We start from the raw sequence: 25,756 nt of genomic DNA, 5'->3' as shown, positions 1-25,756 counted from the left end.
CTGTCATACAGAGTGAAGTCAGAAAAAGAAAGACAAATACTGTATGCTAATACATATATATGGAATCTAAGAAAAAAAAAAAGGTCATGAAGAACGTAGGGGCAAGATGGGAATAGACACAGACCTACTAGAGAATGGACTTGAGGATATGGGGAGGGGGAAGGGTAAGCTGTGACAAAGCGAGAGAGAGGCATGGACATATATACACTACCAAATGTAAAATAGATAGCTAGTGGGAAGCAGCCACATCGCACAGGAAGATCAGCTCGGTGCCTTGTGACCACCTAGAGGGGTGGGATAGGGAGGGTGGGAGGGAGGGAGACGCAAGAGGGAAGAGATATGGGAACATATGTATATGTATAACTGATTCACTTTGTTATAAAGCAGAAACTAACACATCATTGTAAAGCAATTATAATCCAAAAAAGATGTTAAAAAAAAGTTATATAAATGTGGGCTGATACCTTTAATGTCTCAAAAAACCAAATAAAAATAAAGCACAGAAAATAAATAAATACTAATGAAAAAAGTTGACATAATTCTTCTATGTGTTTATGAAATCCTAGGAAGAATCACTGCAATAATTATCTAAAGTAATATTAAAAGGTAACAAAAGAGATGTTTGGTCTTAAATGTAAATTCAAACGTAGAGTGTCTAAAGTAACAAATCAAAGCGAAAGTATATCTGCAATTTCTAACAGCAAAAAATAAGTTAGTTTGTAAATACTGTACTCTTTAATGCAATAAAAAAGAAGATCAGGAATAAAATGTTGGATAGTCTTATTGACCAGGTCACATTTAAAAATAATTTCTCAGGATAGCAAAAATGTGCAACGATTAAGCTCTACACATACAACTATAACATTCGTTGTTATACTAGAGCCAGTACTTTTATTTGTAGAGTTCACGAATGAAAACATAACAAACACTTATACATCAGTATTGGTAGGAATACCAAATATTATTTCACAACTGCCACTACGCGTTTCTTCTTCTCTGACACCCTCTGCACAGATCCAGGCTTGCTATATTTGATACGATTCAGTTCCCTAGAAATAAAACAAAATACACAAAATATAAGCAAGTTTATGAGAAATCATCTTAACCAAAGAAAACTTCCTCAGAAAAATCACAAGGCATTTTCTTTCACTGGAAAACCATCTATTTAAAAAAAAAGTTTTCACAGTGAGATTAGGTAAAAAGCAGCTAGAAATCAAGTTTTGTTAACTTATTTATTAGCTTCTTCTCTTACTATCGGCGTCCTTTACTAACTTTAAAAACCTGCTGCAGTTGTTAAAATATTTAAAAGTGACTCAACCCCAACATCTACCCAAAGACAACAAAATAATCATTTGAATAGTCTAATTAAAAGAAAAAAAGAACTCTGTCTTAGAATTTCTATAATACTTCACATGAATTCAAAGACTGCATGGAGAAGAATATTCCACAGGGGAAATGGTGGTGATGGTGGAATGCTACGCTTTAGATGTTAGATTCTTTAGATCTTTAAATGTTAGATTCTTTAGATCTTTAAATGTTAGATTCCAAATGCTATGATGAAGCATATTAGACAAATTTTTATCTAACAAATGTTCTTCGCAGTCTTTAAGCTGGAAAATACCTCTTAATTCCAGCTACGTTGGAAATTATTTTTTACAAACATTCTCCATTTATAATAGTTTTTTAGCATGAGCAGAAGCATTTTCTTATTTTGATATAAGTCACTGACATTGTCTGCCCTTTAAACATATGCTCAAAGAGAGTTAATGGAAATTCTCACCATGTGAGATGACTATTGCCCCCCCTTTTATCAGGAAAAGGAAAAAGGCCCAGAGAAGTATTCAAAAACACCTTTGACAACCCAATCAAAAAATGGTGGAAGATCTAACTAGACATTTGTCCCAAGAGGACATACAGATGGTTAAAAAGCACAGGAAAAGATGCTCAACATCACTAATTATTAGAGAAATGGAAATCAAAACTACAATGAGATACCTCCTCACACAATCAGAATGGCCATCATCAAAAAATCTACAAACAATGCATGCTGGAGAGGGTGTGGAGAAAAGGAAACCCTCCTACACTGTTGGTGGGAATGCAAACTGGTATATCCACTATGGAGAACAATATGGAGGTTCCTTGAAAAAACTGAAACTAGAGCTACCATATGAACCAGCAATCCCACTCCTGGACATATACCCTGAGAAAACCATAATTCAAAAAGATATATGCACCCCAATGTTCACTGCAGCACTATTTACAATAGCCAGGACATGGAAACAACCTAAATGTCCATCGACAGAGGAATGGATAAAGATGTGGTACATATATACAAGGGAATATTGCTCAGCCATAAAAGAACAAAATAATGGCATATGCAGCAACATGGATGGACCTAGAGATTCTCATACTGAGTGAAGTCAGAGGAAGACAAATATCATGATATTGCTTGTATGTGGAATCTAAAAAAAGGCTACAAACGAACTTCTACAAATCAGAAATAGTGTTACAGATGTTAAAAATAAACTTACGGTTACCAGGGGGGTATGGGGGGTAGGGATAAACTGGAAGATTGGGATTGACACATACACACTACTATATAAAATAAATAACTAACAAGGACAAACTGTATAGCACAGGGAACTCTACTCAATACTCTGTAATGGCCTACATGGAAAAAGAAGCTAAAAAAGAGTGGAGATGTGTGTGTGTGTGTGTGTGTGTGTGTGTGTGTGTGTGTGTGTGTGTGTGTGTGTGTGTGTGTGTGTGTGTGTGTGTGTGTGTGTGTGTGTGTGTGTAACAGATTCACTTTGCTGTACACCTGAAACTAACACAACATTGTAAATCAATTATACCCCAATTAAAAACAAAACAACACCTCTGATGCACAACAGCACATAAACTATTCCCTTGAAAGGCACGTTTTTTTGTTTGTTTTTGGTGAGATGCAAGGCGGGGAGTTAGAAAAGGGTACTGAGACAGAGTCAAATGCTCCAAAACATACTTTCGTCGACGAGCTTCTTTCATGATGCGCTGCTCCTGAATCTGACTGTAGATAGATTTTGGTAGATGTCGGTGACGAGAAATACGTTTTATGTGAGGATGATGTTGAAATTTCTCCTTTAATCTCTGGTTATAATCTGTGGCTGCTTTTTCTCGTGACGTAAGCTGAAAAAATGCATTTTGATATTTTAATGAATGGTGTGCTTGTTTTGCTTCAGTACAACAAAGTTAGGAGCAATGTTTCCCCAAAAAACTAAATTTTCATGACGTGTGACCAATTGCTATACGCTTTACTATGTAAATGTAACTATACGCTTTACAAGGTTATGTTAGTGATACCAGGTTTGCGAGCACTGAACCTCCTTTTAGGCAGCATGCCTACAATGTAGATGGATGCCACCAAGTGAAAAAGAGCAGTGCCAAGGGAGCTGGGCTCTGTGGACCACTCTAGGCATAGTAAAAGCACTTAAATGAATCACTCAAAAAAATTTTTTTCTGTAAAAGTAACTTCTGAAACAGAAAAGAAAGCATCTGATGCCGTAATAACTAGCCTTCGTCTAACAACTGTTAAAGATGATATGATTTAGAGGAACATTTAATGATGAACTGAAACCTAGGCATAGTGTAGTACTTAGTAATCATTAAACCTAAAATAAAACTATCTTTAATTACTACTTATCATATCTTGATTTTCCTTCCAGAGCTAAGTAGAAAATAACCCACACTTAACCTTTCCTTCTTAAACTTAATATTTGTTTCAGTTATAAATACCCTGTATGAAAACATGAGACATTTAGAAAAACATTAAGAACAAACAAAAATCAACCATTACTTACAACCCAGAGGTAGCCTAGCCAATGGTAATATTTGTTATATTTTCACTGAGTCTTTTTAAAAAGTCTGAAGCTGTGTATTTTTTTAAAGTGTTTCACTGTCTCTTTGATATTAAAATACCTCACAGAGACTTGCAGCCTTTGACTTGCCTGATTACTATTCCTTTAACAGGAGAAATGGGCGTTCTAAGTTCTAAGCCTCTACTCCCTACATCTTCTCTCCCCACCTCGAGGAGAATACAAAAAAACAAGAAGGCTCAAATATGATCAAACATTTTAATTAACAAAAGCCTCTGGGGGAATTCCCTGGCAGTCCAGTGGTTAGGACTCAGCGCTTTCACTACCAAGGGCCCAGGTTCAATCCCTGGTTGGGGAACTAAGACCCCAGAAGCCAGGCGGCGTGGCCAACAACAAAACAAACAAACAAACAAAAAACAAAGGCCTCTGAAGGTACCTTTGACATGAAAAAAGTAAACCTCAATACAACCCTGTTTTTTATCACAACTAACACATTTCAAATAAATTCTCTTTATAATATAATGATATTCAATAAATCTAGAAACTAGCTTTATGACGATGAAAGAAAATGGGGTCTTACCACACCCAACTTTTCAGAAGCATTAGCTTTCCATAGACGAATGTTCATTTCATCAGATCCACACATAATGTACTTGCTGTCAGAAGTCCATTTTACACAGATAACATGTTGCATTCTCTTTGTGTGATAGACTTCCCTATAGGAGAGGAATTAAGTTAAAACTCTTAGGATTTTGGTACAGATTTTCTTTAACCACTGCCTATCAAGTATCAGGATAACATTTTTGAGTCCTAAAAGAGTATAAAAGAGAAATTAAAATTCATTTAAATGTATTTTTATGGGACCAATCTAACAAGATTCTATTCTAAGTGTTGGGGAATTAAAAATTCCTGCCCTCAGAGATGTTATAATCCAATAAGAAAAATAAGTATAAACAAACTAAGCAAAACTAGATGCCCAGAAAAGATCACAAAATAACTGAGGGCATATAACACAAATAAAATATGTTGACGCTGGAGTAATTTTGTAACAATAAGGTCAACCACCACACTTTTTTGGGGTTTCTTTTCATTGAAAAATAAATGCAATGGCACTCTAAGAGCACATCCTGATATGTTGATCCTAATGTCTGATTTCTGTTTTGGTCAAATTGTTTAAAAAGCTCAATTGGGCTTCCCTGGTGGTGCAGTGGTTGAGAGTCCGCCTGCCTATGCAGGCGACACAGGTTCGTGCCCCAGTCTGGGAGGATCCCACATGCCGCGGAGTGGCTGGGCCCGTGAGCCTTGGCCGCTGAGCCTGCGCGTCCGGAGCCTGTGCTCCGCAACGGGAGAGGCCACAGCAGTGAGAGGCCCGCGTACCGCAAAAATAAATAAATAAAAATAAATAAATAAATAAAATAAATAAAAAGCTCAATTAATTGAAGCGAGAGCTGATGATTTACATATGTGAAAAGAAATGGAGGGCTATAGAAGTGATGAGATAAGGATCATTTAATAAATGGAGATGTCAAATATCATACCTATTTGGAAGGCTGTGAAACATACTAAGTGAATTCATAGAAGATACTATATCAGGAAGTGTTAAGCAGAGCATTAAAAAGCAAGTAAAAGACAAGGTCAGAAAAAATAAAAGGATGAGAGTTCTAGAGAAGTAAAGTTTCCATATCTGGATTAAGTGATTCAAAATGCAGACTACTTGAGAGAAAGGAAACTCGCTCAGCAAATTCTGCACAGTAAAAGAAAACCCGTATGTGATGATGAAATCAAATAGATTTCATATATATAAAAACATCTCTGAAGTACACTCACAAAACTAGTCTATTACACTGCTTCTAACAGATACATTTTGAGCTCTTGAATGACCATGTAGCTAGACCATAAGAAATTTATTTCTAAAAGAGAGTATGGTTAGAAAGAACATCCTATTAAAAGGAAAAGTAGATGAGACACTGACTGCTTTTTCTTCTCTCAATGCTCTGCTTTTACAAGACTCAATTCTTATAACCTCTACCTATTTAAGATGTCTTTTTTCCCAAAGCAACGTATTGAATTTAAATATTAGGAAATTCGATTAGGCTTTGGTAACCATTAAAAATAACCTAGTCATGTATTACATTAGTTCATGTATTAGACCAGACAAATCCAATGGTTAGTCACTTAACCAACTTAGAATCCTCCTTAATGGTAAACTACATAGAGTTCTTAACTTCTAGATATGTTTATGCTTGTACTTAAAATAGATACATAAAGTTCATTATAAGTTATAATATTTGGGGATAAATACATTTAAAAACTTAAATTCTTTATACACGTAGTCAAGATAAATGAATTGTTCTGTGTGAATGCAACTGAATTTACTTGTTTGCTAAGTAAATACTGAATGAAATCCCAACAGAAGCTTACCTTCAAATATTCATTTAACTGTACTTTTTGAAAACCTACTCAAAATTTACTTTTAAAATACAATTTAACTACTTTAAGATCTTTCAAAGGAAAACATTTTAAAAATACATATCGGGCTTCCCTGGTGGCGCAGTGGTTGAGAGTCCGCCTGCCGATGCAGGGGACACGGGTTTGTGCCCTGGTCCGGGAAGATCCCACATGCCACGGAGCGGCTGGGCCCGTGAGCCATGGCCGCTGAGCCTGCACATCCAGAGCCTGTGCTCCGCAATGGGAGAGGCCACAACAGTGAGAGGCCCGCGTAACCACAAAAAAACGTATCATTCAAAGTATTGCCTGTGTTATTTGACGTTTGTAATGATAGGAAACTAGAGCAGACCACAGAAACAAACCAGAAGCAGCTTTCAAGCAGACAAAGGTCATAAGGAATACCATTTATAACTAAACCCAACAGGAAGTAACACATATCAAATTGTGATTACAAAGTCTCCAAATGACATCAGGAGGCAATTCCCTGGAAACGGTGTATAAGAACTCCTCACTTCATACAGTTTTGGAATAATCTGAGCTTTTAACTAGACTTGCATTTAACTGCCCACACTGGCTGCAGAACAATTCAGCTGGAGCTCAGCTGCAGGGCTCTTGGGATCATAGGTGCCTAAACATTCCCATTTCTCATCCTCTTCCTTTGTTCTTTATGACTGTTTATACATCATGTTAGAAAAGTATTGTCCTACTTACTACCTTTGGATGTCCTGGTGCCAAAAAATGATGGAGGGCCACACTCTCTTGATTCTTAATATTTTCCAGAGAGGTGAGAAGAATGGAAACTCTCAGCCTTGCCTTGGGCCTGACTGAACAATTCCCAACAAACCATTCATGACAGTTTGGAGAATATCAAGTTAGTTGTAACAGCAATATAGGAACCAACCCCAGGAGATGAGGGAATGAAGATCAAAGTCACCAGAATACCCACTCACTCAGTATGCTTTTGATTCCAATTCAAGCACTTTTTAAATCATACACATGACGATGCTGACAATTATTTGCTAGCAATTCATGATTATACAAAAAGGTTTAGGAATTAATATGGTTTCCTCAAATTAGAGGGGAGAAAGATGCAACTATCACAAGTAAAAATACCAAAGAGTTAGACAAGCAGATTGGCTATGACCAAAAAAAGAGCTGTGTGACTCTAAAGAAGAGGCTCTGTGTGAGAGGCCCGCGTACTGCAAAAAAAAATTAATAAAAATAAAAAATAAATAAGTAAGAAATAACAAATGTAAGGTATTATTGTTATTAACTGCTCTTAAACTGTATTAGGGAAAAACTTATCTAAGTTCTTCATTATCAAATTAAAAAAAATTTTAAGTTTACTATATTTTAGGGCAGTGAAAATACTATGATAGTATCATGATGGACATGTCATTATACATTTATTCAAACCCATAAAATATATAATACCAAGAGTGAACCCTAGGTAAACTATGGATTTGGGATGATTATGATGTAGGCTCATCTTACATTCTGGTGAGGTAACAAAAGTACCACCCCACAAGGAATGTTGATAATGGGATAGGCTCTGCATGTGTAGGGGCTGGGAATATATGAAAAATCTCTCTACCTTCCTCTCAATTTTGTTGTAAACCTAAAACTCCTCGAAAAAAATAAAGTCTTTATTTTAAAAAATTACTATAAAACACTTAAAAATAATTCTAAAATAAAAGGTTTTGTTCTAAGGCAAACACTAAGATTTCATATAAACAAATTATATAAAGATAATATCCTGTTCAATGAAGAAACTGCCCAGTAGGCTGATGTTTTACCCATAGGTGATGCAGTGGAAGTTGGTACCCCAAGTCACAACACCTGGGTGTGAGCTCCATCATATACACACAACCAAATAACCTTTCAAAAAAGATAAATGATCAAGACAAGGAAAAAAATCAAACAAAAACAAATGTTTATCGGTAGTAACATACCTGCTTCTACTTTTGTCCACAGGAAAGATTCGAATAGACTTATCAAAACTAGCAGACACAAAGTCTTTCCCAGTAGGAGAGTAATCCACATCAAGCACCGCAGACACGTGATCCATATGTATCATTACAGGAGTGTCCAGTGCACGCATATCAAAAGTATATAAGCTGTAAAAGAATTTTTAATTATTTGATACAAATTTCTATTAAAAAAAGCGTATGTAGTACTAAGAGACACTAGTGAAAATAAGACTGCTGGCTCAATAATGCACATCTAAATAAATAGCTCAATTCTTTACACAGCAGGTAAGGGATAGGGGAAAATATCAACAGTTTTTATTATTCCTTAAGATTACACTTACACACTTTCAACCTTATAAACATAAATCTCATTGTAGAAAATGTGCAAACTTCAAAAGAGTATGAAGAGTACAAAACTTACCTTTAATTCCATCACCCAGAGAAAGTCAGTTAGCACAGTGTAATTATTTCTAATCTTTTCACTATACTATTTAACTATGTACCTTTTAATAAAATTAAGGTAATACTGTATAAAGCTCTATATCCTGATATTTCATGTAGCATATTATGAACATTTATCCATTAAATAATCTGAGAATATTTTAATATTTTCATATGTAAATATGAGTTAAAATAATTTGTTTAAATAAATCTATTTATTAATAAAGTTTCCAACATTTTACTATAATTAATTCTTAAATGAAATTTTAATTTTTCATATTTAATTTTTAATTGAATGGGGCAGATTCAATTAGATCTGAATAGATTCCTACAAGTAGAAAAGACATGAGCATTTTTAAGTCTTTTGAGTTGACAAATCATTTCCAATGAAGTTGCAATAGTTTATACTCCATCAGTGATATATCAGAGTGAGCACAGCTTTTCAAAGGGTATATTAAAATTAGAAAACTATACTTTGCGCACAATTGGCAAAAACAATGACTTCATGATTTTCGAGGTTTAAAAATTCTTAATCAACAGCTAAAAAAACAGCTTCAAATGAGCCAACATGGATGACGGAGAGTAGTAATATAGCATTACTGTGACCAAGTTCCCAACATCAAAATACTTCCAGATGTGAAGATTAAGTTTGAGGAGAAACAAGATATCCACATAATTTCAAAGTATCTCCCCAAAGACATGTATTAATTACAAAAGGAAAAAATAGTAACTTTATAGTGGAGAAAACTGGCAGACAGTACGTTAACTAAGTGATCAAGGTTAACATCACCAGTAATATAATAAGATACACTGACATTATGTACCCCTGATTTGATGCACCAAGAAGGGCATATCAATTTTGTGGTATTCTTGCTAAAGATGCATAATCTCAATGAAATAATGAGAAAACACCAGTTAAGCCCAAATTAAGGGCAGTCTACAATATAATTGACAAGAAAGTCCTTCTCAAAAGTACTAAGGCCGTGAAAGAAAGGGAAGACTGAGAAAGTCACAGAGTGAGCAGGCTAAGGAGACATGGCAATCAAATGCGATGTGGGATCCTGCACTGGATCCTAGAACAGTAAAAGAACATTAGTGGAAAGACTGGTGATGGGATAAAGTCTGTACTTATAGTAGTGTACCAATCTTAATTTCTTGGTTTTGCTAATTGAACTGTGGGGATGTAAGACATTAACATTTGGGGAAATTGGCTGACTGGTACTTTTTGTGTAACTTTTCAGTAAGCCTAAAATTATTTCAAAACAAAAATTAAAACAAAAAAGACCTAACACTTCAAAAAGAATACTTTTAAATACGATTATTATGAAAAGTCACTGATGCTAATGATACAAATTTCCAAATATCATGAAATTCTCATCAAGAGACAAGTCATTGTTCTCTTTCATAATCTTCAAACATACCACAGGATTGTCAGCCAAGGTCATACTGATCTTTGAGGTTAAATTTCTGAGTTGACAACTGCTTTACAGTCCCTATCTAAAGCAGTGTTTCTCAACCAGGTTTGTTTTAGAAAATTTTGTTTTTTAGTAAATTCTATTTTAATTTCTACATGAGAAAAAGGCTAAAAAGGGCTTCAATTAATGTGGTTTGGTATTGCTAGTTAATGAGAGTCCAACTGTGCTTCTTTTTAGTATAGGAAAGTCATAAGAGATGTTTTCAGTTGGTACCACTAAAACATCATGTAATAAGTCCTATTTCTGAGCTAACTTATGCTTTCATAAATAAGAGTAGTGGAAAGAACAAAGAACTTAAATACAGACGATCTAAAGTTCAATCTAATGACAAACTTCCACCTTCCCCAAAAAACATGTATTAAAAATCCATCATATGCATAGCACTACAATAAATGCTTGGATAAAAAAAGATGAATAAGACACTCTTTCCTCATCAGGAGACTAAATTCCCTACAATCAATAGCCTCATCTGTAAAAAGGGAATAACATACATGTCCTATCCACCTTACAGGGATACTGCAAAAATAAAATAAGTTAGCTGATGACAAATGCTTCAACAAGTTTTAAAGCAGTATATAAGAAATCATAAAATTCCATCTAGGTCAAGAACATAAGGCTTCTATGTCACCTTTACATGAAGTCACAGAATAATATATCTGCAGATATTAAGGTAAAGGTTGAAACTTTATTTTTCCTTTTGTCTTACTGAAGTAATAGTGGTAGCTGATAACATGACCACATGAGTATCAACTACCTGAAGAGCTACACACTTTGTAGGCAGATATTTTTAGTTTCTTAAAACATGTATGATTCAGCCATTATTTATATGGTCTATGTCAGGGATCAGCTAATTTTTTCTGTAAAGGGTCAAATAATAAACATTTTTGGCTTTGTGGGTCATATGGTCTCTGTTGCAACTACTCAACTCAGGCATTATAGCACAAAAGCAGCCATATTCCATACAGAAATAAGTGTGGCTATACTCCAATAAAACTTTACAGAAACAGGCAGCAGACAGGATTTGGTCCACAGATCACAGTTTATCATCTTTGGTCTGTATCATTTTGAAAACTGAGAATACTTTTTAAGAAGCACTTCTCTAATTTGGGAAATATTTTTTTTTTAGCAAAACAAACAGCAATTTTCTAGAGTATATGAAGGAATACTACCTAGGAAAACATATTTCATTAGTAAGGCATACAACTGAGTTATTTCTGATAGAAATTAAGTAAGTTTTAAAGAGGGAAACTTACTTGTAATCTTCGTTTGCTGCAGTAAAAATGAATGCTTCCATAGGGTTCCAGCAAATTGTATTTGTTCTCATATCTAAGATGACCTAAGAAAAGAAGCATACACTAACCCATTACTATGAAATTAAGTCCCTCTAAAATGGATAAATTCCCACTTCGTTTCCCTTCCTTCTTTTCTCATTGATTTAAGCAAGTACTTTAGTAAATACCTATTATGTGCACAGTACTTGGCTCAATGCAATAGGAAAAGAAAATCAATAATTATTTACTGAACACACAGGCAGAGTGCTAAATACTGAAAAATATAAAAATGCTTAATAAATGGTCCCTTGATCTCAAAAAGCTTATAGTTTAGTCAGGAAAATGAGATACACATTAAGAAGAGTTAAAATATAAACAGTGAAGCAGCAAATAATCAAGTATCAAATCAGGGGCAAAATTAACGGTGAGCTTAGGGTTAAAGTGGAGAAGAAAGGTTTCAAAAGATAAGCATGATTTGAGCTGATCTGTGAAGGTCCAGAAATATTATCGTGTTTCTCAAAAGGAACATTCTGGGCAGGATAATCTTTTGTTGTGTGTGACTGTCCACTGGAGGATATTTAGCCTCTCGGGAGCCGGCCCATTAAATGCGAGTAACAGTCTCTTAAATGTCGCTCCCACACTTCCAAAAATATACTTGGTGGGGTGATACAACCCCTGAATGAGAACAGCTACATTAAGGAGAGAAAAGATAGAAGAAACATTGATAGTCTAGTAGGTAGAACAGAGAAATAACAGAAAATAGCATGTCTGCATCCATCAACGTGACATACATGTAACAAACCCTTACTGACTAAAGCAAATAAATAAATGGAATACAATTTGGGACCAGATTTTGGAGGTGCTTGAGAGCTACAGTTCTTTTCTTCAACCTAAAAGTAATGAAGCACTATTATTAACAACTGAGAATGGAGGAGTGAAGGAGGTAGAAATTACTATTATTAAACTAGTACTTCATGTTAGCATTCTGCTAAATGCTTAAGTATCTTGTTTTATTCTTACCATTGGGCTGCAAGGTAGCTATTAATACCACCATTTCACAGGAGAAACACAGGTTAAGTTACCTGCTTAAAGTCTAACACCAAAGTTCATACAGGATCTTCCCTCCATATCACATGAATGAGTGAAATGATTGGAGTGGTAGTATACTTTGGAAAGATTATCCTATTTATCTAGTTCAAACTTTAAGGAATATACTCTACTCCTAATATTTCTGAATTTATTACCTGTTAGGAAACAACAAAAATATTAAAAACATTTCTGTTACGTGTGGACATCGGACTTGTGGCACATGAACAAGGTCTAGCTCTTCTTGCTCTCTCTCAATTCTAGCACCTGAAATCAACTTTATACCTTTTTACTTATAATGGCACTCCCCTCTTTACCAACAATATTTCTCTCCCTCTCTAGAATCAACTTAAGGTTGTATTAACTTTGATATCTAAGTCCTGGAATGACTGCTTTAGAACTGTTGGGAAATCTGACACCTTGAACAGGACAGAGCTTGTCTAAATAAAACGTCAACCCCCTTGGCATGTAACTAAACAAATAAAGGTAGTTATGTGAATTAGTTATAAAACTTTCTGGAATAAAATACCATATGTGTCATATGATAATCACAGGGCCTGATGTAACAGGATGCAATACTTTTTTAAGAACTTCCAATTTGGGCTTCCCTGGTGGCGCAGTGGTTGAGAGTCCACCTGCCGATGCAGGGGACGCGGGTTCGTGCCCCGGTCTGGGAAGATCCCACATGCCGCGGAGCGGCTGGGCCTGTGAGCCATGGCCGCTGAGCCTGCACGTCCGGAGCCTGTGCTCCACAACGGGAGAGGCCACAACAGTGAGAGGCCTGCGTACCGCAAAAAAAAAAAAAAAAAAAAAAAAAAAAAGAACTTCCAATTCAGTAAATACAAACTAGATGCCTAAAATCTGCTGGCATTATGAAAGACATAAAGACTAGGATACAGTACCTCATGGAAACTTAAGGGTCTCTAACAAGCAACAGGAAATTGAGAGAATGCCATTATGATCATTTTGGGTTCTAAGGACACCTCTATTAAAGAGTTTTTTAATTCTGAAAAAACATTTGCTCCATATTTTCAGTCACTCCACTTACAGGGGGATGCATTAACAACTGTATAAAGCAAAAGACAAACTGAAACTCACCTTTTTCAGAGGAGTAGCTTGCCTCATATCATATAGTACTATATTCCTGTCAGAAGCACAACTTCCCAAGAGAAATGTCTAAAAATAAGTATAACAATCATCAGTTAAAAGCTAGGCTTGGCAGCAAACCATGTCCATTCAGTGAACAAATGATTTAATTACCCTCAATGTTTATGTTTAAGATACGAAGTTATAACATTAAAGTCCATTTTCAGAGGGTACAATGAATCACTCATAATCTCAGCAACCTAAGCCAAGTATTTTCATTGTTAAATCCCCACTTTAGATGCCTGTGATGATACTGTACAGATAATTCTGCATTCTATTTTAAAACAACATATTTTACTTATCCATTCTTCAACTTAGACCTGTTTCCTGTTCTTCAGTATTATAAATAACACTTCAAAAAACATTTGCATACATTTAGCTCTTCTTTTTCTAAGGGTAAGATTTTAGTAGTGGCGTTACTCAATCAAAAAGTATGAACAATTTTATCGCTTTTTACTATTAAAAGCGATAAATAGTAAATTACTATTTACGAGTAATTGTTTTCCAAAGAGTCGTACCAATATACATTACAATGTGGAAATATATTAATTTTACTGCAACTGGGCAGCAATAGGTAGTGCCATTTAAAAATAATATCTGTATGGCAATATTTCCTATATACTGTCATCCTTTGGCATCTGTGGGGGACTGGTTTCAGGACCACCCACGGATACCAAAATCCACAGATGCACGAGTCCCTTGCCCTCTGTAACCACAGACACAGAACCCGCGGATATGGAGGGCCTACTATATAAATTACTGCTTTATTAGCAGTTAAACATTTCCTCATGTTTATTAACTCTCTGTATAAACTAGGTGTGTCCCTTGTCCAACTGTTCCAAGATGTTTAAAATATTTATTTGTAAGTCAGTTATAAATGTGCTAAGTGCTTACATAATCCTTGGCATAAGTGAAAATAAGCCATCTACCTACTAGTGGAGTCCCAAATCCCACCCTTTGTAGTACCATTCCTCCTCACCCATGGTTCCTGACACAACTCTTGGCTTCTGCCTCTATTATTCCTACTGCAAGCATTAACAGGAACTAGAAGAGTCATTTACTAAGCAGCTGTATGGCCTGCTAGCTCCTACTACATGGGTGTATATAGTTCAAATAAAACTCATAAAGCCAATGCTACCATCACGATCTCTTCTCAGTTCTTTCCAAAACCCTCCTTCTTAAACCACTTCTTCTCTGAGCCTTTCCCCTAGTTAGTGACTCCTCTCAACCTTTCTTAGTTTCTCATTATGTCACTCCAAAGTCTGACCAGGTTCTGTTTCTAAAAGTAAAGACTTTAATTTGAACAAAGCAAAAAATTCTACCTAGACGGAAAGCTGACTTTCATACTGTAAAATGTAGCACTGCTCAGCATAAACTTTTGGCTTTATGAGAATTCTAGGCTTCAATATTTTAACAGAAAATTAATTATTAATGATTAGGAGACAAATACACTCCATTTGTTCATAGCAACACGCCCTTTCCATTAAGTTTAATACAGGGTAAGAGACATGCACACCATTTGCTTTTACCACTAAGTCAGTTCGTAGGTTAATAAAACACGCATTCACACACAGCTGAACAAATAGAGTTTTTATACAGGCAAATTTGAAAAACATGGTTGCTAGGTCATCACTAATAATTAATTATGATTTTAGAATTGGCCATCAGCTCTTCTGACACAGGTGTTCACCAAAACAGAGAAACAAAAGATCTCATTTACGCTTTAGAGAACTAGGAATCAGTATCTGTCTGTTCCTCCTGTTTATTTTTTTTTTTAAATAGCAGTAACACCACCATCTTAAATTTGGGGAGCACCTTTTAAAAATATTCACATATATTATCACATTTTACGCTTACAACAAACCTATGACGCACAATGGAAGATATAATTAATCTCATTTTAAAAATAAACAAATACAGAGAAAAACTGTGACTTGCATAAGGTCAATGCAAAGGCATGGTGGCAGGTAATACAGTTCCAAACTAGGTCCACCACAAGTAAGACATAAAATGTTCCCACAAGTTGCTTGTGTTTGTAACCTGCTTCTGCCTAGTGTCACCTTGGGCTGGCTCTGCAAAGCTGGCTTGCCCCTTCATGCCATATCTCACTTCTACAACCAAGGGGAACACAGGGAAGGTAGACAGAGGATGGAGTGAGGAAGATATAGTAGGGACAGATACCCTGCACCAGCGAGCAGCAAACATTTTCTGTAAAGGGCCAGAAAGGAAGTATTTTAGGCTTTGTGGGCCATATGGTTTCTGCAGTGCTTTCTTTACTTTGTAGTGCAAATGCCGTTACAAACAATAAATGAGCAAAAGGGCATTAGCACGGCTGTGTTTCAATAAAATTTTTTTTTTTTTTAACAAAAACAGGCAGTGGGCTCATAGACCATAGCTTGGCAACCCCTGCTCTAGACCTGCAGCCTCTCCCAGAAGTGTATATGCAGGTGTGTGCTGGAGGCAGGAGGGCATCCTCTGACTGACTTCTCAGCAGCACCTCAAAGCCAAGTTCACATCACACCGCAGCACCTCAGTCTTAATACGCTGCTACTCTGACTTAACCTTTTTCCCTCCTTTTATCAGTTAGGGTCTTTAAGAGTGTAAAACTTGAAGATCAGGATTTTCTCTGATACCATCTAACAAGATAATCTCCTGATAATTTCTAAAATCAGCTTACACATGCAGTGATTTCCTTTTCTTTCTGCAGGAAAGGCCATCTTTACTGAGTCTTTTGGGAAATGAGTTCATCAATTGTTACGTATTCAGGAAAAGCTCAGGGAAAAGTCTGGAGTCCAGGGGATAGCTTTGCCTTCAGGGAAACCTCCTTTCCCAAATTCGGACCTGAATAAACAATAAGTAGGAACTTCCCTGGTGGCGCAGTGGTTAAGAATCTGCCTGCCAATGCAGGGGACAAGGGTTCGAGCCCTGGTCCGGGAAGATCCCACATGCCACGGAGCAACTAAGCCCGTGTGCCACAGCTACTGAGCCTGCGTTCTAGAACCCGCGAGCCACAACTACTGAGCCCACGTGCCACAACTACTGAAGCCCATGCGCCTAGAGCCCGTGCTCCACAAGAGAAGCCAACACAATGAGAAGCCCACACACCGCAATGAAGAGTAGTCCCCGCTCGCCGCAACTAGAGAAAGCCCACATGCAGCGACAAAGACCCAATGCAGCCAAAAATAAAATAAATAAATTTATAAAAAAAAAAGTAGGCTAATCTCTAACTCTTCCCTTAGACCTGGAAGAAATTAGGAATCACAGTTCAGACTTCTGAGCAAAGAAAAATGTAACTAATTATCATGTAGTACAAAAATAACCATGCATATTATTTTGAAGCACTGGTGCCCCTGCCATGTACAAATAATTAAAGAAAACAATGCTCAACACTCCTTCTTCTGATCTCCAAGAGAGTTAAGAAAAATTAACATTTTCCTAATGGTACAAAGATGTTAATCTGTGGAACATCGAGTGTTGAAGGCACAAATAAAACTGGAGTTTCACAGGACAGTGTGTACGTGGATTCTACCCCCACGAGCACATGCACACACCCACCTCTTAACAGTGCTGAACACTAGTATCTGGGACTATAACTGTAGGCAAACATGTCAAGACCTGACCAAAGGTATAAGAACTCAGATATAATCTGGAAAATGGACCAAATGCTAGAACACCATTAAAATTCAGAAAATTCTTGTATCATACATTCAAAAGTTTCCTAAACAGAGCTGAAATTACTAGATAATAAGAAAACAATAAGCAGAACATATTTCAAAAAGGAACATTACCTCAATTGGGTTAAATTTAACACTGCTTATACTGTCAAATCCCCAAGTCATTGAACATATAGGACTGGTTCTTTGTTCATCCCAAATGTCTACTTGCTGTCCACATGTGGCAAAAACAGCTTCTTTCCAGTGATGATCAATTCCTGTATATACTGTCTTTTAAAGCAAAGATGTTGTTATAGATGAGTCTTTTCATTAGTACTTCAAATCTACAGAATATTTTAAATATATTTCTCTACACTCTCATTTGTTTAAGAAAATCCCAGTTCACAAAGAAGTTTCTTTGAAGCCCTCACCGAAAGGAGAAAACTCTACCATAAGAAATGATGTTTCTTATCACACATTCTGGGAACAAAGAAAAATGTTAACATGGGATGTATTTAATTAAGTTTGAATACATATCACTGAAGTAATTTTTAAATCATCATTGGGTATTGAAGGATCTTGGAACCAACTAATGAAACACAAAGGTAATTTCTAAAAAACTTAATTCCACATTTAACATATGAAGTACTGATTCCCAGGACAGAAACACAGATACAGACAACTGCATTAAAATTTATGGGGAGAAATAAAATTGGCGAGCGTGGATGCTAAGACTGTTGAAAGCAATAAAATCTCATAAATTTGGTATTATTTACTTAAAAATATGCGACTCATCTATTCAGGACCAGCTTAAAGTCTACCTTCGTACTGTATGGCAAAAAATGTTTGCAAAGCAAATTAAAGGGAACTATTTAGCCAATACTTTAAGCTTTTAAGAACTCTTATCAGCATCCACAGATTTAGAATTATTTTCTATTCATGAAGGCAAGTCCTACAAACTTTTCCATAATAAGAATTAACCCCCAATACCACAGAGAAGGGGTAACACTAAATGTTTCAAAAATCTTTGCAACTCCTAGAGAAAAGACATTTTACAAGAATGAAACCAATTTTGTTTTATGAATTACTAATTTTTTACCATCTGCAAATTATTTCCATTTCATACTAATATCCCACCTCCACGTCCCTTCAAGAACACTTAGATTGACCATTAGAACACAGGAAGGCCCTGATCATGGGCTGGACCCCTCATCTAAAGAAAGAACATTTAGAACTTCTTGAAACCTGAAAAGCAGAACCTAAATATATACTAAATATAATACTGAAATGACAAAGAGATTTTAAAGATGCGATATTTAAAGATTAATTCTAATTTCACAATTTCACTTAGTATCAAAACGTAAGCATTACAAAACATGGGTAGGCCAAATTATCTGAATTATTAAGCTATAACTAAACTATATCATCTGATTTGCAGAATGTTAAGAAATGTAAGTAAGATTTATACAAAAACCACACTATTGCATTTATTCATTTCCTAAAGAATTCTTTCAAGTAAGAAATTCTGAGCTTTGTGAAAGATCCATGATGATATAAATCAGAAGTTGAAGCACTTTTTTCTGACCTTTACAGATTTCCTCCCATGTTCTTGCTATAGGAAATATTTCACTGCATCTTCTAGCTAAAAACAGAAACTGAACCCTACTGCAATGAACACCGAAGAACTGTTCAAATTCTTGAACTGCAAAGGACATTCATTGCATTAAATGTTGCTTAGAACAGGTCAATTATTGCAGCCTAAAGTGTCTGATTTCTTATTTATATCTTTTTTGAAATTAAAATTATGAAATAATTGTAGGTAAAAGAGAAGAATTCTAATAGCCCAAGTATGGGTCAATTTATTTTTGTACCTTTCCTAATATTGTATGCAATGGTTCCTCCTCTTCTCCATAGCTTGGTCCATCCATTTTCCACTGCTTCACAGTTTTGTCATCACCAACCTAGAAATATTTATGATGATGATGATAATGAACAAGTTATAAACTGTACACTTGCCAACACATACATCAAATTATAAACCTCTCAGTTCAAAAAATAACACATACCATATTCTTTCCAGTACTGTATTTATTGATGCATTTATGTCCCACCTTGTTACAGTAAAGATTTGTGACAAACACATGAAGTACATAAAATTTAAAACAGCATGAGCAGAGCAAAAGAAGAGCAAAAGAAGTAGGGTAGAAACAAAGTTAGGTCATAAACATGGCAAAAACTGCATTATTGTAATAAAGATGACTTTTCAAATTAGGGAGAAAAATGAATTACAATAAAATGGTATTGTGAGATCAGATCGGTCATTTAAGAAGTATGAACCAATCTGACATCTTATATAAAAATAAAATTCCAGGTAATTTTAAAGGTAAAAAATGCAACAAAACCCATAAAAAATACTAGAGAGAAGGCATTTTTAAATCTTGGCATGGGTAAAGTCCTTCTCTTCATGACACAAAACTCCAGAAACTATTAAGTCAGAGGTTGTCAAACTGTGAAGTGTAGACTTCTGAAGGACCCTGAGAATTTTTCAGGGGTCCAGGAGGTTGAGACTATTTTCGTGTTAGTAAAGGCATTGCTTGTCTTTTCACTAAGCTGACAGTTGCACAGATGGTGAAAGAAATGGTGAGTAGAACTGTTGGCGCCTTAGCCCAAATGAAAGCAAGGCAACAAACTATGGTAAATTAGACTTTGGTATGTGGCAGATATGTTCAAGATAGTAGGTAAACATCGACTTTACTAATTTTTTTTGGAAATGTTTCCTCAGGCAAGGGAAACAAATGGGACTCCATCAAACTTAAAAAACTTTTGTACAGCAAAGAAAACTATCAACAAGATGAAAAGGCAAACGATATTTGCAAACGATATATCCAATAACAGGTTAATATCCAAAGTATACAAAGAACTCATACAACTCAGTATCAAAAAAACAACTCAAATAAAAAATGGCAGAGGCTCTGTATAGACTTTTTTTAAAGAAGACAAACAGATGGCAAATTAGACACAGGAAAAGATGCTCAACATTACTAACCATCAGGCAAATGCAAATCAAAACCACAATCAGATATCACCTTACACCTGTGAGAATGGTTATTATCAAAGCCAACAAATAACAAGTGTTGGTGAGGATGCAGAGAAAAGGAAACCTTTGTGCACTGTTGGTGGGGATGGAAATTGGTGTAGCCACTATGGAAAACAGCATGGAGATTCCTCAAAAAATTAAAAATAGAACTACCGTATGACCCAGCAATTCAACTCCTAGGTATTTATTGGAAGATAACAAAAACACTAATCAGAAAAGATACAAGCACCCCTATGCTCAATGCAGCATTATTAACAATACAAGACAGGGAAGCAACCTAAGTGCCCATCAACAGATGAATGGATAAAGAAAATGTATTATATATATACAATGGAATATAATTCAGCCATAAAAAAAGAATGAAATCTTGTGATTTGTAAGAACATCGATGGACCTAGAGGGTATAATGCTAAGTGAAATAAGTCAGACAGAGAAAGATAAACACTGTATGATTTCACTTATATGTGAAATCTAAAAAACAAATGAACAAACATAACAAAATGGAAACAGAATTATCAATATAGAGCACAAAAAGGTGGTTGCCAGAGGGAAGGGGGTGGGGGAATGAGAGAAATAGGTGAGAGAGATTAAGAGGTATGAACTTCCAGTTGCAAAATAAGTGTACAGTGTATATAGTCAATAACTATGGGTATCTATATATATGGTGACATCATAACTAGACTTACTGTGGTGATCATTTTGAAATGCATAGAAATATTGAATCACTATATTGTACACCAAGAACTAACAGTGCTGTAGGTCAATTATACTTCAAAAACAGAAAAACAAACTTATAGAAAAAGAGATGAGATTTGTGGTTACCATAGGTGGAAGGGGGAAACTGGATGAAGGCAGTGAAAGGTACAAACTTATTTATAAGATAAATATTAGAGATGTAATGTACAACATGATAAATATAATTAACATGGCTGCATGTTATATATGAAAGTTGTTGAGACTAAATCCTAAGAGTTCTCATCACAAGAAAAAAATCCTTTTTCTATTTCTTTAATTTTGTATTTATATGAGATGATGAATGTTCACTCAACTTACTGTGATAATCATTTCATGATGCATGTAAGTCAAATCATTATTGCTGTACACCTTAAACTTACACAGTACTATATGTCAATTATACCTCCATAAAACCATTTCTAATCCCCAAAATAAAAATGTTCCTAAACCTAACAATTACTTTCAACTGTTTTCACTCCCCAGGACTATTATTGCTTATGCAGACTATTAAAACAGCCTCCAAACTGATCACTTACTGCTGTCAAAATCTCAAAGCTCAGCATAGATTCTGTCATTCCCCTATTAAAAAGCTTTCAATGAACTTGAACACGTATTTGTATATGATAGCATTATTCACAAAAGCCAAAAGTTGGAAATAACCCAAACGTCCATTGATGGATGAATGGATAAACAAAATGTGCTATATACATATAATGGAATATTATTCAGCCTTAAAAAGGAAAGAAATTCTGATACATGCTACAACATGGATGAGCCTTAAGGACATTATACTAAGTGAAATAAATGAGACACACAGAGACACAAAGTCCAACAGTGATTACCGGTAGCTCGGGGGTGGGAGGTAGGCGTGGGAGATGTGGAGTTAGTATTTAATGGGTACAGAGTTTCAGTCTGCGAAGGTGATAGTGGTGATGGTGTACAATGATGTGAATGTACTTAATGCCACTGAAACGTACACTTAAAAATGGTTAGAATGGTAAATTTTATGTTATGTGTATTTTATCATACACAAAAATCCTTCAATGATGTATTAATAACAGACAAAGGAGTACAAATTACTCATCTTGTTTTGTTTTCTTTTTTTAAAGTGGCTTTTTTTTTTTTTTTGGCTGCCTTGGGTCCTCGTCGCTGCCCACAGGCTTTCTCTAGTTGCGGCGAGCGGGGGCTACTCTTGGTGCATGAGCTTCTCATTGCGGTGGCTTCTCCTGTTGTGGAGCACGGGCTCCAGAGCGCAGGCTCAGTAGCTGTGGCGCACGGGTTTAGTTGCTCCGCAGCATGTGGGATCTTCCCAGACCAGGGATCAAACCTGTGTCCCCTACATTGGCAGACAGATTCTTAACCAGTGTGCCACCAGGGAAGTCCCTACTCATCTTGTTTTAATCCCACTTCTGAGTGTCCTATAGAATTTTAGTTCAGTAATATGTTAAGTAATTATGTATAAAAAGTATGGAAAAGGCTGGATTACATAAAGAAAACCAGGACTTTTCCAAGTTTTAGTAAGTTATTTTGCATTGTGAAACTCTGAAAGGGCCTTGGACCATGAAAATGAACTCAGAAAATATTCAATTACATCAGTTTATACATGTTGAAAAGAGTTAATGATTTAACTGCATTATACTTACAGTAAAAAAGGAAGTCCCACAAAAGCGAGTACATATTCCTCGTACAAAACCTTCATGTGCTTGTATCACACGAATACATTTTCGTTTAGTTAAGTTCCAAATTCTAACCTACGATAAAGCATACTAGGAAATTTCAGTGACATATAAATTAAAAATGTTCAGGCACAGGAGTACATTCCAAGAAAAATAAATTCAACACTGAAAAGGCTGTAAATCACTCTACCAGACAGCTAAAGACAAAATCCTGTAGATTAAAATAATGCAATGTCTATGGATAAGAATATCAACAAGCAGAAAACTGAACCTGTTAAATACTCTGTTGATTCTAGTTTAAAGTATTTCAAAGCTTTCTTTCTTTGCCAGAGTGGGGAAATTAAGTGTTGAACTGTTAATAACATTCTCTGTGGAAAAAAACTCACAGTTAAATATCTGTACTGTAAACATGCCTTATTACTTACTGTCAAATGGCCTTAAGTTATACATTTTAAATATCTTAGGTTTAGATAAGAAACTACTGAAATTACCAATTCAAATAGAATTTACTATTGAGAATTAAAAGAAAACAGAACATAGAAAAATAAAATCAAAACAGTTAAAACCCACAGTAACGCACAACTAAAGGAAGAACGTTTGTAATATAACTATTTTTAGTTTAAAATATCAACGTTTAGAGTGACACTTGCCTCTCCATCACATGCCCCAGAAAGGACAGTAGCCAGACTCTTCGGATGTTTAGCCAAGCAACTGACTCCGTCTCGGTGACCATCCAGGGAAGCAAGGAACGGTTTCGCAAAAACCCGTTCCAGTTTGGTGGCATTTAAAGCTCTTACATATTCTCGTGGGACCTCAAAAGGATGTAAGGTAGGATCATAGTTTCTTGGAACTGAAATAAGAATGATTCCTCTTAATAAAATAATTCACATTAAATATTTCCTGTGGTCTTCCTCAGCTAATCATTCTATTTGTTACTCAAAAAACGTTTATCAGGGACACTGTGCCTAGCACTGTGGAGAATACAAAAGTTGAAGACCCTTTGTCCAAAACCTTTCCAAAATTACCGGAAAATCATGGAATTGTCTTCCTTATTTTATGTTTCACAGAGCTCCAATACTTCAATCTTTCCATTTTGTTATCTATTAACACTTCCATCCAGAAACTATAAAGAAATAGGAAGATGTTATAAGAAATAAGATCCCTAATAACAAGATCAGGTAACTAATAACTTCCTAACCTCAAGATTCTGTGACCAGCCAGTCATTCACTCATTCCTTCATTCAGACATTAATAATGCAACTCTTAGGTACCAGGTGATGTCTAAATACAGGATATAGAACCAAATACGATTATACCACTCTCTGCAAGCTCAGTCTGGTGGGAAAGACTGATAGTCACAATAATAACGAGGCAATGTAATAAAAACTCTGATATTAGTACAAAAATATGTGACAAAAACATAGAAGGAGAGTGCTTAAGTGTGTACAGGATGGGGGGAAATGTGCAGGGGATAAGTTTGGAAAGACTATTGTTCAGAGAAAGCTTCCCAGAGCTAAGAGAGAAACTGGGTAAGGGCTTGTGACACAGGATGCCTCAAAGAGAATGACTGAAATGCACTCAGACTGGCAAGAGTAAATGTAAGCTAGTTGTGGGAAAAGTAATCACTGGTGAAACTGAAGAGGAAGATGGGACCAAGTTCAAGGAATAGGGATGATGTCAAGTCCAAATGACACAACCTAATTTGCATTTTAGAAGCATTACTCTTTTGTTACTTAACCTGTAAACATTTTGTGAGCAGAGACCATATATTTACTTAGCATTACTCATTTTATATATATATATATATATATATATATATATATATTCTCCACGACTCAATGATAGTGAAATATTGTTCCAGCCTCACCTTCTACGGCTTAACCCCTTACTCAAACTCCGAAGACATGGCCTTTTTTTATGCCTTAAGTTTATTCCTGCCTTAAGGCATTGCACCTGTTATTCTCTTCGCTTAGAATAGTCTGTTCATACATGGATGGTCCCTTGTCATTTAGGTATCACGAGTTATAATTCATAAGCAGTCAGCATGTTAATGGGGGAACAAGACACCCAGTAACAGAAAAATAAAGCTCATTAATTTCATTTTAGCCATTCCCACATCAAACTTCTCCACAAGTTTTTAAGAGAGAACTGATAGCTTTACGTTTCACCTTTATCTCTTCCCACATCCAGAAGGACGTAATTTTAAGGAGTAAATTAGCCAAAAGTTAGAGCAACGGGAAAAGTTTAAAGGTCTGCTCAATTGTTAAATCCTTCAATCCACGAGTTTGGCTCACTCAAGTTCCTCTTTTCTTCAACAGGAACCTGAGAACAATCAGGGAGCAGCAGCTGGAAAGGGGGAGGTGGAATCATTTCCCCATATAACTAACTTTCCCTCTTACCACTAGAGAAAGTTATTAGAAAAAGTACTTGAAAACAAGGGTTCTGCTACCCAGTACCAGAACGGCTTTATGCCCTGGCGAAAAGGAACAGGAAAAGAACGAGAGTGGAACACCAGGCTCCCCTCCAGCTTTATTCGGTGGAAACCGAGGCCAGATCCAAGCCTGGTGGACTCCCGACTAACTTGTCTCACCTCTCTGTAAGTCCAGTTTGGTTTCGCGGACATAGCTGTCCGGGTTCCGGCTCAACATCTTCACCTTCATCTTGCTCCTAGTTCTTCCCGACTCCACGAGCCTTCCCCTTCAAGTTGCTGTTGCCGCCGCCTCCTCCTCCACGAACACACACCACTTCCGCTTCTTCTAGACTACTTCCTGTCACGTGACTTCCACGGAGCGGAAACCGGGCTTCGCTGGGCCCTGCGGTGCTCCGTAGTTTTGCGGACAAAGGTTGGCTGGGGGCGGTGTTTCAGTGGTGTTCTCCCATCCACGCCCTTCGGCCTAAGCCAGC

The 25,756-nt window shown here is 36.1% G+C and overlaps 1 protein-coding gene across 1 annotated transcript; it reads right to left on the bottom strand.

Moving 5' to 3' along the window:
- Positions 1–864: 864 nt before the first annotated feature.
- Positions 865–25,606, bottom strand: DCAF13 (DDB1 and CUL4 associated factor 13). The gene is made up of 11 exons (XM_060127762.1): positions 25,443–25,606; positions 23,503–23,702; positions 22,820–22,927; positions 19,216–19,305; positions 17,480–17,635; positions 13,644–13,721; positions 11,442–11,524; positions 8,255–8,419; positions 4,435–4,570; positions 3,005–3,168; positions 865–1,049 (listed from the first exon to the last, which is right to left on the bottom strand). Exons 1-11 carry the CDS (start codon positions 25,510–25,512, stop codon positions 962–964), a joined length of 1,338 nt encoding a protein of 445 aa, XP_059983745.1. The 5' UTR covers positions 25,513–25,606; the 3' UTR covers positions 865–961.
- Between the last annotated feature and the right edge of the window lie 150 nt (positions 25,607–25,756).

Source organism: Lagenorhynchus albirostris, chromosome 17 (genome assembly GCF_949774975.1).
Source record: "Lagenorhynchus albirostris chromosome 17, mLagAlb1.1, whole genome shotgun sequence".
Classification (NCBI taxonomy): Eukaryota; Metazoa; Chordata; class Mammalia; order Artiodactyla; family Delphinidae; genus Lagenorhynchus; species Lagenorhynchus albirostris.
Note: the sequence above shows the minus strand (reverse complement) of the source record. Positions and strands in the feature narration are given on the sequence as shown.